At 41.0% G+C, this 14,084-nt stretch overlaps 1 protein-coding gene across 5 annotated transcripts in view; it reads left to right on the forward strand.

Annotated features, from left to right (window-relative positions):
- The first annotated feature begins 2,003 nt into the window (after positions 1–2,003).
- Positions 2,004–14,084, forward strand: part of LOC139418034 (rap guanine nucleotide exchange factor 6-like) — a 153,320-nt gene continuing 141,239 nt past the window's right edge. For 3 of the 5 annotated variants that reach the window (XM_071167136.1, XM_071167135.1, XM_071167134.1), the window contains exon 1: positions 2,006–2,674. In XM_071167136.1, the coding sequence (XP_071023237.1) occupies positions 2,600–2,674 (75 nt within the window). In that variant the 5' untranslated portion in view covers positions 2,006–2,599. Of the gene's footprint in view, positions 2,675–14,084 lie in introns of all 5 variants that reach the window. The other 2 variants (XM_071167132.1, XM_071167133.1) reach the window with 2 other exon arrangements.

The raw sequence follows: 14,084 nt of genomic DNA on the forward strand, positions 1-14,084 counted from the left end.
AGAACTCTGAGGATCTGAAAAAAATAATTGTTGCTCTACATAAAGATGGCCTGGGCTATAAGAAGATTGCCAAGATCCTGAAACTGAGCTGTGGCACAGTGGCCAAGACCATACAGCGGTTTAACTGGACAGGTTCAACTCAGAACAGGCCTCGCCATGGTTGACCAAAGAAGTTGAGTGCACGTGCTCAGCGTCATATCCAGAGGTTGTCTTTGGGAAATAGACATATGAGTGCTGCCAGCATTGTTTCAGAGGTTGAAGGGGTGGGGGGTCAGCCTGTCAGTGCTCAGACCATACGCCGTACACTGCATCAAATTGGTCTGCATGGCTATCGTCCCAGAAGGAAGCCTCTTCTAAAGATGATGCACAAGAAAGCCTGCAAACAGTTTGCTGAAGATAAGCAGACTAAGGACATGGATTACTGGAACCATGTCCTGTGGTCTGATGAGACCAAGGTAAACTTATTTGGTTCAGAGGTTGTCAAGCATGTGTGGCGGCAACCAGGTGAGGAGTACAAAGACAAGTGTGTCTTGCCTACAGTCAAGCATGGTGGTGGGAGTGTCATGGTCTGGGGCTGCATGAGTGCTGCCGGCACTGGGGAGCTACAGTTCATTGAGGGAACCATGAATGCCAACATGTACTGTGACATACTGAAGCAGAGCATGATCCCCTCCCTTCGGAGACTGGGGCGCAGGGCAGTATTCCAACATGATAATGACCTCAAACACACCTCCAAGATGACCACTGCTTTGCTAAAGAAGCTGAGGGTAAAGGTGATGGACTGGCCAAGCATGTCTCTAGACCTAAACCCTATTCAGCATCTGTGGGGCATCCTCAAACGGAAGGTGGAGGAGTGCAAGGTCTCTAACATCCACCAGCTCTGTGATGTCGTCAAGGAGGAGTGGAAGAGGACTCCAGTGGCAACCTGTGAAGCTCTGGTGAACTCCATGCCCAAGAGGGTTAAGGCAGTGCTGGAAAATGGTGGTGGCCACACAAAATATTGACACTTTGGGCCCAATTTGGACATTGTCACTTAGGGGTGTACTCACTTTTGTTGCCAGTGGTTTAGACATTAATGGCTGTGTTGAGTTATTTTGAGGGGACAGCAAATTTACACTGTTATACGAGCTGTACACTTACTACTTTACATTGTAGCCAAGTGTCATTTCTTCAGTGTTGTCACATGAAAAGATATACTCAAATATTTACAAAAATGTGAGGGGTGTACTCAATTTTGTGATATACTGTATATGGACTTGGTATTTTACCAAATATTGCTATCTTCTGTTTACCACCCCTACCTTGTCACAACACAACTGATTTGACTCAAACTCATTAAGAAAGAAAGAAATTCCACAAATTAACTTTTAACAAGGCACACCTGTTAATTTAAATGCATTCCAGGTGATTACCTCGTGAAGCTGGTTGAGAGAATGCAAAGAGTGTGCAAAGCTGTCATCAAAGCAAAGGGCGGCAACTTTGAATAATCTCAAATATTAAATATATCTTGATATGTTTACATTTATTTAATTTACTTTTACCCGTTTTTCGTGGTATCCAATTGGTAGCCCCATGGGTCTCCCGGTCATGGCCGTCTGCGATGGAAAGTTATATGTTTTTCTCGCGATATCCTGGACATGAACCAGTAAGGGAGCGGAACGTTTCCCACTAGTTACCACAGCCACAATGTAAGTTCATTATGGTGCAAATCCATGAAAACATACATTTGGTTTGGGGTCTTAATTTAAGGTTAGTCATAAGGTTAGTAATGTGGTTAAGGTCATGTTTAAAATCACATTTTGAGAAGCTAAATTGTATAGTTTTACTTTGTGGCTGTGGTTTCTAGTAACGACCAAACGCAACAAGAATGTACTTTTTTTATGCATTAACAAAAACTGACACCCAGCTACCTAAAGCTGATACTAATATTTTATGTATGCAGGATCTTAACACGTATAGTGTAATTTCTTACAGTATAGCAGACAGTTGGCTTGATTTTGCAACAAGGATAGAGAGTTGGTGGTTCTGAAAAACACTTAAAGGCCGAAAGTTTATCAGCTGATGAGATTTGCTTTTGAGTACTGTGAGGAAACGTTAGTAGCTATCCCACAGATAGACAAGTATGTTGCTGAAGAAGTGAAGAACTTTTGAGCGCATTATCTACTGTTTTACCATTGATAATATTCACTTCGTTTTGTTGAAAAATGAAACGTTATTACTGTTTTTTTTTTAAACGTTTGCCACCTCCAGCGGCTGTGTTCTTGAGCTGTCAATGAACAGAGGGATCACAGATTCGACTCCGGCGTCGAGACAGAAGTCAACTCGTCCCAAATGAAGAACGGATGATCGATCAGGAGGCAACTTTCCAACTGGATTCTAAAAATGCATATAATTCTACACGAGGATTTTCACATCCATTTTTGCATGATTTACTTTTGGTACATTTTATGCGCACCAGTTGTGTTCTAGATGTTAGTTTTGTGTTAATTTTTACAAGGCATTTTCACTCCATGCTTGGACGACGGGATGGAAGTTGAGCGGTATCGGCCTTAAAAAGTGAGACTGGGATCTCTTGAGGATTTGATTCTGGTGTGAAGTTATGACAATGACTGGATCAATGGAACATTCTTTCAAACAAGCTTTAAAGAAACCTCCATCACTACGGACAGCAGAGGTAAGCAAGCTGGCTAATCTGTGTGTTCTTGGTTTGAATTTCTCAAGTCAGAAAGCTAAAGTAGTTTACTGCCCTTCGCTAGCTGGAGTAATTTAGCTAGCTAGCATGCTAACGCACGAGTTGACGAGGAGCAGTGTTTTAACCATTCAGCCAGTCACTGAGTTGGTTTTGTTACCAGGAAAATAAGAATGAACCATCTAGCTATTATCTTATTTGTGTTGTGTGTGTGTGTACTGAAGTTACTAAGCTAGTTGGATATCCAAAACATGAGGGCGAACATGCTAACTAACGTTACTACGTGAGTGAGTTGTCGATTATATTTAAATGACGTCACGAAGATCGTTCATTAACGTTATGGTCTCCCTTAGTTTTCTGAAAAGCTGCATCTTGAAATATTAAATTATTATGCAATTGTTGTCCTATTATATATTATAGGGCCAGGCTCCGGTCGAATATTTTCAATAGAATCCCTCTGTGACTGTCAGTTTGATTACTGTTAGGGGATTTGTGAGAATGCAGTTTTAGTCACTGTTCTTTGTGAATCCAAACCTCAGCCCATTAAAACTGTGGAGTCCCAGCTGTGTTGGCACTGCTTTTCCTATACTATCTCCCTAAGGTGTCTGTGTTTAGTTGCAGAACATTTTGAATTGCAAGCATTTTACAATCGGTTAAATACCTCCCACAGCCAAGTTCAAAAGCCTATTTTATTTTCACTGATCTATCAATGACTATGCAAGTCCGTTAAGAACAAATTCTTATTTACAATGACGGCTTACACCGGCTAAACCCACACGACGTTGGGCCAATTGTGGGCCGCCCTATGGGACTCCCAATCACGGCTGGTTGTGATACAGTCTGGAATCTCACCAGGGTGTCTGTAGTGACTTCTCTAGCGCTGAGATTCAGTGGCTTAGACCACTGCACTACTCGGGAGCCCAAAGTACTCTTCACTTTTTCAGAAAGTGAGTACATAATACAAAGTGACAACTCTCTAACAATCATGTTTTGGTCCATAAACAAACAGTGGTTAAAAAAGTAGTATTGATGGTATGTTAGGGATATGAATGAAAATGTGTTGCTTTTTGTACTGGTTACCTTGTAGGCCGAGAGAGGCATTGCATGCTTGGTTGTCAAATGTTGGGCTTTGTGTGTGATATTTATGCTGCATGTATGGGCGGTGTCCCAAATGGTTCCCTTTCCATTACATAAGGCTCTATGGCCCCTGGTCAAATGGTGCCCTTTCCATTACATAAGGCTCTATGGCCCCTGGTCAAATGGTGCCCTTTCCATTACATAAGGCTCTATGGCCCCTGGTTAAATGGTACCCTTTCCCATACATAATGCTCTATGGCCCCTGGTCAAAAGTAGTGCACTATGTAGGAAATAGGGTGCCATATGATGTCCTGAGTTTCCAGTTAATCATCCCCCTCTATCCGCTGAGCCAGTAGAAGTGCATGATTTACTATGCTGCTATTGAGTTTAGCATGGATATCAGACATTTTTATAGCAGTCCACACCATCTTTTCAAAGTTCTCCTAGCAACAGGCACCGGATGATGGAGCTCATATCACACTGTTTTATTTTCTAGACATGAGTGTGGTTCACATTTTACTCTGGGAATTGGAAGCGTCTCTGTTTGAGCTGGATCTCCCTGGGTTCCCCGAAAACAGATTAGAAGAAAATAAAAATGTTATAAAAGATAAGAACAGTTTCTCCTTCTGGTTGCCCTGTAGTTGAATAACCATGTGTTGTTCAGGAGATTGTGTGGTCCATCCATGCCTAAGGGTAGGGAGTCCTATTTGGCACATATTTTTTTAATGCCACCATGACGACTTGCTGTGACAATTCATATCATGTCTGTGCACCAATTTAATTCGTTATTTGTTCAAAAAATAATAGGTGCAGAGGACTGCATATTTAACAGTACTAACCCATTATTTTTCAGTAATAAAACAGAGGCCTCTCTTTCGCAATATGAAGATGATGGCTTTGGTGTGACGTATTTCACTCATCCATTGACTAGGTGAGGTGGAACATATAGGTCACAGCTGCCTGTGAGAATGAGAGTGCAGAAGGTGTGAGTTTGGAACATACACCTACTTCACAAAACTAGGCTCATATCCAGTACTTGGACTGTTAGCTTAACCAACTGAATGACAAGAGTAGCCTAATGATAGTCTTATACGTTATCTCTGATGTCATTGATTTGCAAAATACCACTCATCTTGTCAACAAATACTCATACACCTCGATCACACTGACAGTGTAATTGCATTTTGGTACACCAGAAGTACATTCATTTCCAATGGAACGATGCGTTTGCCTTGAACCATTGCGTCAAAGAGTCTGTTGCAGTGCGTTCTGTTTGGTGCATACGTTGGATTTATTAAAGGTTCACCTTGCAACAGGACAACAACCCTAAGCACACAGCCAAGACAACGCAGGAGTGGCTTTGAGACAAGTCTCTGAATGTCCTTGAGTGGCCCAGCCAGCGCCCAGATTTGAACTAGACCGAACATCTCTGGAGTAGAGGTCGACCGATTGAAATCAGCCATGCCGATTTAAGTTTATAACAATCGGTAATCTGCCTTTTTGGACACCGATTATGGCCGATTACATTGCAATCCACGAGGAGACTGCGTGGCAAGCTGACCACCTGTTACGCGACTGCAGCATCAAAAGGATCCAAGGTAAGTTGCTAGCTAGCATTAAACTTATCTCATGAAAAACAACCAATCTTCACATAACTAGTGATTATCTACATATGGTTGATGGTATAATCAAAGCGGTGCCTGTTAATTTATCATCGAATCACAGCCTACTTCAACTTCGCCAAACGGGTGATGATTTAACAAAAGAACATTCGTGAAAAAAACACAATCGTCGCACAAATGTGCCTAACCATAACCATCAATGCCTTTCTTAAAATCAATACACAGAAGTATATATTTTTTTAAACCTGCATATTTAGTTAAAATAAAGGCATGTTAGCAGGCAATATTAACTAGGGAAGTTATTTCTCTTCTCTTGCGTTCAGTGCAAGCAGAGTCGGGGTATATTCAGGAGTTTGGGCCACCTGGCATGTTTGCGAACTGTGTGAAGACCATTTCTTCCTAACAAAGACTGCAATTAATTTGCCAGAATGTTATATAATTATGACATACATTGCACAACCTTCAATGTTAACAGCAATATTTAGACTTAGGGTTTCCACCCGTTAGATAAAATACGGAATGGTTCTGTATTTCACTGAAAGAATAAATGTTTTATGGTAGTTTCCGGATTTGACCATAGGCTCACATTTCTGTGTTTATTATATTATAATTAAGTCTATGACTTGATATTTGATAGAGCAGTCTGACTGAGTGGTGGTAGGCAGCAGCAGGCTCGTGAGCATTCATTCAAACAGCACTTTACTGCGTTTGCCAGCAGCTCTTAGCAATACTTGATTCATCGGCTAGAAGTCATAAACAGCGCTCCTGAGATTAGGCTGGCAATACAGAAGTGCCTATTTGAACATCCAATAGTAGGTATATGAAATACAAATGGTATAGAGAGAAATAGTCCTATAATAACACCAAACCTAAGACTTCTTACTTGGGAATATTGAAGAGTCCTGTTAAAAGGAACCACCAGCTTTCATATGTTCTTATATTTTGAGCAAGGAACTTAAACGTTAGCTTTCTTACATGGCACATATTGCACTTTTACTTTCCTTTTCAACACTTTGTTTTTGCATTATTTAAACCAAATTGAACATGTTTCATTATTTGACACTTTTTAAATTTATTTTGTGTTTATATTATGTTAAAATAAGTGTTCATTATTAATTCAGTATTGTTGTAATTGTCATTACGTATATAAAATCTGCCGATTTAAAAAAATAATATATATATATATATATTAGTTATCGACTTTTTTTGGTCCTCCAATCGGTATCAGCGTTGAAAAGTCAGTCGGTCGACCTCTACTTTGGCGAGATCTGAAAATAGCTGTGCAGCGACGCTCCCCATCCAACCTGTCAGTACTTGAGAGAATCTGCAGAAAAGAATGGGAGAAACTCCCCAAATACAGGTGTGCCAAGCTTGTAGCGTCATACCTAAGACTTGAGGCTGTAATCGCTGTCAAAGGTGCTTCAACAAAGTACAGAGTAAAGAATCTGAATACAGTACTTATGTAAATGTTATATTTCAGTTTATTTTTTATAAATTAGCAACATTTTCTAAAAATCTGTTTTTGCTTTGTCATTATGAGGTATTGTGTGTAGATTGTTAAATATGTTTTGTTCCCCTCAATGTGGAAAAGGTCAAGGGGTCTGAATACTTTCCGAATGCACTGTATTTGTAAGGTTAGAATCTTCAGTGTTCAGGGAAGATCTTGACACCATCGGAGTTACTTGTCAATAAGGCTATTAAAATAATATTTTGTGACTTTGTCAGAATTACATGACCAGTATTGAATATAGGAGAATACTAGCCAATTTTGAGAGCTTGAGAGAGAGAGTTTTACAACAGTATGCAGCATTGGTTTCTTCAACTGTGCACCCGTATCAACTGTGTTGGCCATTTTCGGTTTTATACGAGTGCCGGTGGATGTTTTTTTTAGGACATCAGACATGACATTAATGCATGCTAATAGTTAACCAGCCAAACTACACTGTTTTGAATTGGCTATCTAGTTAAACAACAGACCATCATTATTTTCCCTACTGTGCTAATCGTTCGCTTGCTCGCCTCTGTCAACAGACCACTGGCACACTCCGGTGTTGCAAACACTATGACTTTTGTATGATTTTCATTGCTGTCCAAAAATGAGCTGTAACTGGGCAAATATCTCGCTAGCGTTTATCAACAGATGTGCAAATGCTGCTCGCTTTGATCTCAAAAATGCATCTTGTGACTGACTGCATGATTTGAAAGACTGCTCGTGCCTGTCAATGCAGGCCTACAATAATTATACCCCAATACGCTGTGTAGATATTGGGAGGACAGTGAGCAAAACATCACATCTGGAAAACACTTTGCTCAAACCGTTTGTTTTACTTGCCCTGAGCAAGCGGACAAGAGTTAATATCGAGGCCTGTATATGTTCTTGTACGGTCTCTGGAGGGACTCTGTGAGTTAACACAGGCTGCTTGTGACCTGGGATCCTGAAAGCACTCCTTGTAGGCTAATAAAATCCCCATGGTTCAGATCAAGCAAACTAATTAGAGGTTCAGTTTAGAAGGGGAGAATGCGCTTGAAATTGAAGCCAGTGAGTCAAGTCACTGATTGTGCAGTGGTAGACCTATGCAGCTGGCTGCAGGTTCAAACGTTATAGCCTATAGGTTCCAAATAAACTTACACCGCCAACTAGACCACTACGTCTCATCCACAGGATCTCAATGACGTCAAACTCTCTGGTCCATCAGCTGCTGCTGCTTCTAAAGCTTATGTGTATTGGTACAAGACCAGCTAATATTTCAAGCCTGTACTGGCTGTGTGGTGTGAAGTAGAGGGCTGCATTCACCTGCGGGTCCCGACAGAGATCATTGCGGCACAGTCAGCATTTTTCATGCTGCGGGTAGTCAGATCAGACAACTTTGGGATTGAAATATTTTGGAGATGATCATCTCTCTGCTTTGTTATGCGTTAGCCTACCTGTTGCATTAGAAGCACTTCATTGTCACATTATTCACACACCCAGAATTCGCTGCTTCATCTTCAGTAGGCTACCTCTTCTAGTTGGGCGTGCAAGATAAAGTGCACCGAAGACATCAAAACTATGAAATAACACATGGAATCATGTAGTAACCAAAAAAGTGTTAAACAAATCCTAAATATATTTGAGATTCTTCAAAGTAGCCACCCTTTGCCTTGATGACAGCTTTGCACACTCTTGGCATTCTCTCAACCAGCTTCATGAGGTAGTCACCTGGATGCATTACAATTAACAGGTGTGCCTTAAGTTCATTTGTGGAATTTATTTCCTACTTAATGCGTTTGAGCCAACCAGTTGCGTTGTGACAAGGTAGGCGTGGTATACAGAAGATAGTCCTATTTGGTAAAAGACCAAGTCCATATTATGGCAAGAACAGCTCAAATAAGCAAAGAGAAACGACAGTCCATCATTACTTTAACTTCTTGCTCCTACTTGAGACGCAGATGTCTCAAGTAGACACCTGGAAATGCAAATGCGCTACGCTAAATGCTAAATGTACTCGTTAAAACTCAAACGTTCATCAAAATTCACATGCAGGGTATTGAATTAAAGCTACACTCGTTGTGAACCTAGCCAACAAGTCAGATTTTTAAAATGCTTTTCGGCGAAAGCATGAGAAGCTATTATCTGATAGCATGCAATACCCCAAAATGCCTGAATGCGACGTAAACAAAGATTTAGCTTAGCCGGCGCTACACAAAACGCAGAAATAAAATATAAAACATTCATTACCTTTGACGAGCTTCTTTCTTGGCACTCCTATATGCCCCATAAACATCACTATTGGGTCTTTTTTTCGTTTAAATCGGTCCATATATACCCAAAATAGCTTTCTATGGAAGCTGTGTGATTCAGAAAAAAACATCGTTTTAAAACGCTGCGTCATTTTTAAAAATTAAAAAAGTTGACGATAAACTTTCACAAAACACTTCTAAATACTTTTGTAATCCAACTTTAGGTATTAGTAAACGTTTATAATCTATCAAAATGATTACAGGGCGATGTGTATTCAATAGCTCCTCGTCTTCAAATCAATGGCTGCCAATGTGCACATTCAAAACATCCTGGTGGAGACCGGAAGAAATTGAATCCAGTTAGTTGGATTTACCAAGAAAAATGGAAAATGACGACAATGGCGACATCGTGTGGAATCTGTAGGAATTGCATGCAGGTCTATAATTAATTTTGTGCCCTTTTAACAACCCATGAAAGTGACGCATGGAAATAATTTTTAGCTTTCAGAGAGCAGTTTTTCTTGTGCTTTTCGATGAAACACACAATCTGTTATAGTCACAGCCGTGATTTAACCAGTTTTAGAAACATTAGAGTGTTTTCTATCCACACATACTAATCATATGCATATACTATATTCCTGGCATGAGTAGCAGGACGCTGAAAAGTTGCGCGATTTTTAACAGAATGTTCGAAAAAGGAAGGGGTAGACTTAAGAGGTTTTAAGACATGAAGGTCAGTCAATACGGAACATTAAAAAAAGTTGCAAAAACCATCAAGCGCTATGATGGAACTGGCTCCTTTGAGGACCACCACAGGAAAGGAAGACCCAGAGTTACCTCTGCTGCAGAGAATAAGTTCATTAGAGTTTTTCAGCCTCACAAATAAAGGAATGGTTCACATAGTTCAAGTAACAGACACATCAACTGTTTAGAGGAAACTGTGTGAATCAGGCCTTCATGGTCGAATTGCTGCAAAGAAACCACTACTAAAGGACACCAATAATAAGAGACTTGCTTGGGCGAAGAAACACAAGCAATGGACATTAGACTGGTGGAAATCTGTCTTTTAGTCTGTTGATTCCAAATGTGTGATTTTTGGTTTCAACCACCATGTCTTTGTGAGATGTGGAGATCATCCGTTCACCCACTCCGCATGTGGTTCCCACCGTGAAGCATGGAGGAGGAGGTGCGATGGTCTGGGGGTGCTTTGCTGGTGACATTGTCTGTGATTTATTTAGAATTCAAGGCACACTTAACCAGCATGGCTACCACAGCATTCTGCAGCAATACGCCGTCCCATCTGGTTTGCGCTTAGTGGGACTATCATTTGTTTTTCAACAGGTTAATGACCCAACACACCTCCAGACTGTGTAAGAGCTGTTTGACCAAGAAGGATAATTATGGAGTGCTGCATCAGATGACCTGGCCTCCACAATCACCCCACCTCAACTGAGATGGCTTGGGATGAGTTGAACCGCAGAGTGAAGGAAAAGCAGCTAACAAGTGCACAGCATATGTGGGAACTCCTTCAAGACTGTTGGAAATGAATTTAGGTGAAGCTGGTTGAGAAACTGCCAAGAGTGTGCAAAGCTGTCATCAAGGCAAAGGGATTGCTACTTTGAAGAATCTAAACACTTTTATTTACTACATGATGCTATAGGTGTTATTTCATAGTTGTATGTCTTCACTATTTTCTACATTGTAGAAAGAAAGTAGAGAAATTGTTGAATGAGTAAGCGTGTCAACTTTGACTGGTACTCTATATATGGTCTCAAATAGAGTAGGCAGTTATTTAAAAAAAATATATATACTTCTTTAATTTGAATAGGCTATGGTTTAGAACATTACCGAGAAATAAATATTGATCACCCATATTCTGTCTGAAAATCGTCCCAATCGTAAAAGGTAGGCTGTAAAACATTGTTCAAAAGAAAGTGCAAGTCCCCAAATCTCTTCAAGCTATGTCTAGCCTAATGGCTGATATAGCCCAGTACTACTGAAAGCCTGATATAATGGTCCATGTGAGAATCTCTGGTAATAGGACCTATTTCTTAGGTTATTTTGGAGCATTTTGATATTGCTTTTAGGCCGCAAAATTACTGAGAGCTGCGTCGTCACATACGTCTAAAATAACATTGCGGGACTGCGGTTGGGTTCAGGACCAGTTCTTGTGTGAGTCGGATAGAAAGCCATCGGGTGTGGGCGGGTGCAGTATGAAAAGCTTTAGGCAGGAGCGGGATGAATCATTCCCAAGCAGACTTCTAGTGTGAAGGCTACCTGGCCTGAGTGTAAAGCAGCATTCCGTGCAGGACTCTGGGCATGAAGAGGCATATTCCCTCAGAGCCACTTTACTGATAGTGAAAGCAGACGCTGCATGCCACTGTGATGTAGGAAGGCTACACTAGTCACAAAGGTCAACGTTTCACTGTGGTAGAGCAATGGGAATTTTTGTAGAATTCCTGAAAAGAACACATCCTGAAAATAAATTATATTTTAAAGGAAGGGCATTACTTAAAAATCATACAATGTGATTTTCTGGATTTTTGTTTTAGATTCCGTCTCACGGTTGAAGTGTACCTATGATAAAAATTACAGACCTCTACATGCTTTGTAAGTAGGAAACACTGCCGATTTTGCAGGTTATCAAATACTTGTTCTCCCCACTGTATAAACCTTTGAGTACGCAGCATTACTAGTTATTGTTTATGGCCTTATTTCATGATAATTACTTTTGAGGATTATGTAGATTGCATTTAACTGGTTAAAGAGTGACATTATCTTTTAATGTTTGCCCCTTATTGTTCTTATCTCTCTATAGGGAGTACCGGAAGTAGACTACAAACTCTTGGGTTAAAACTGTCGCCATGGTAGTCTTATTAAAGTGTATTTATTACCTTGCTAAACTGGTCTGGAATCCCTGTCTGCGTCAGTTAAACTCTCCTCTGGGTGAGATTTTTTATTTATATATAACGAAAAGCGGGCCTTGTAACCCCTCCTACTCTTTCAAGCTAGCTCAAATATCTAGCTAGGTTACAACCATACTGCTTAGAACCCATTGCGATGTAATTTAACACAATAACATTCCACTCAACAGCTTTGCTAAGGTACAATAGAGAATGACCAGGAAAATGTGCTATTTCTTTGAGTGTCTTTGGACAGATTAGTCTAGATTGGACTATGGTCATTCTCTTTTTTTGCATTGCGTTCCCTGGTAAGAAGTTCCCTGGTAAAATGTATAAACTCGTAATATAATCTGGCCAATTTGGAGTAGGACACTGCTCATGCAAATCGGCATAACAATCACCGTTTCCTGACCTGATGAGCCATGCTGCCTTTATTTTCCCCAAGATTAAATATTGTCACTTTTTTAAGGTGACATGTTTAGAGTATAATTCCATATACTGTCATTGACAAAATGGTACTGCCTTAAGACCGATGTGGAGACCCCCCTGTTTATTGTACTATGGAAAAGTGGAGTCACCCAGTATAACAAAATACCTTATTGCAGTGAGTCTCACATTTTCCCTCACTTTGGTCTGGTCCTCTTTAAACACTGCTGTGGAAGATTTGTTTAATTGCAAGGCTATGGCCTCACCCACACATTATTTTGTCATCTCTTGAAGCCCATTTTCAGACACTAATACCGGCAGAACACAGATAAATATTTTTAGAGGCATTGCTTCAAAACACAATCGGATAAAAGACCTCAACTTGACACGCCCACAGAATGTGCCAGATTCCAAACATTGCCTCTACTGGGATTACTGGCGGTTCCTCAGAGCACTAACATGAAAGAATGAAGCCGGACCTGAACTGACTGTTTGAAGCCCTGACGCCTGCAACAAGAATGCGGCATGCACACCTCCGGCATGCCAGGAATCTGAGCTGGTTCCCTGAAGGGCCCACCCCTCAGGCTGTTCACTCATTGTGATTTTTAAGTGTTCAGACTCAGAGCAGCGGGTGACCAAGTGGGCAACAAGGTGGAGGGGTTAGGAAGAGGGTCAGGAGGTGAGAAGACATGTAAGGAGATTTGTTTTTAATGTCCGGCTCTCTCCTCCTCTCCCCATACCTGTCAGCTTGAGGCCGCTGCTTAAATTGGATGACTTGTTTAAATGTGGTTGGCCCTTTACAGGTGTGGGAATCCAATTTTAGCTATGGATTGTCTGGCATCAGCACACGTTCCACACATGTAGGAGACCTGTAGAGAATTGTTCTCATTGTGTGTTGTTGGCAATGTATCTTTGGCTTATGTTTTTAAGATGTGCCTCAAGTTGAATGCAATGTCAAGTTTAAAGTGAACTGGAATGATTTTGCTAGCTCACCTAGTCTAATTTTACAATGTTTAGATGATATTACCGTAGCATCATCTATCGGGATGATTGACAGACACCGTCGATGGTGACGACATAGGCTAAACCATTCTGTCACATGACTATTTGAACTTTGCTGCTGTGAAGTAAAGAATGTAGTCTCGCAGCGCACAGCAGGGCAGCACACGTGACATTCCCAGTCATTTGAATATTTGCTATAGCCTATTTCAATAAATGTTATATACAGAACGCAAGAGAAGGCTTGGCCCCAGTGATGTACTGGGCCATTTGCACTACCCTCTGTAGTGCAAACGGCCCAGTACGTCACTGGGGCCAAGCTTCCTGCCATCCAGGACCTATATAATAGGCGGTGTCAAAGGAAGGCCCGTAAAATTGTCAGACTCCAGTCACCCAAGTTATAGACTGTTTTCTCTGCTACCGCACGGCGAGCGGTACCGGAGCGCCAAGTCTAGGACCAAAAGGCTCCTCAACAGCTTCTACCCCCAAGCCATTAGACTGCTGAACAATTCATAAAAATCGCCACCGGACAATTTATGTTGACACCCCCCCATGTACACTGCTGTTACTCGCCGTTTGTTTGTTACCTATGCATAGTCACTTTGCCTCCCGCGCACTGACTCTGTACCGGTATCCCCTGTATATAGC

Source organism: Oncorhynchus clarkii, chromosome 10 (assembly GCF_045791955.1).
Source record: "Oncorhynchus clarkii lewisi isolate Uvic-CL-2024 chromosome 10, UVic_Ocla_1.0, whole genome shotgun sequence".
In the NCBI taxonomy this organism is placed as follows: Eukaryota; Metazoa; Chordata; class Actinopteri; order Salmoniformes; family Salmonidae; genus Oncorhynchus; species Oncorhynchus clarkii.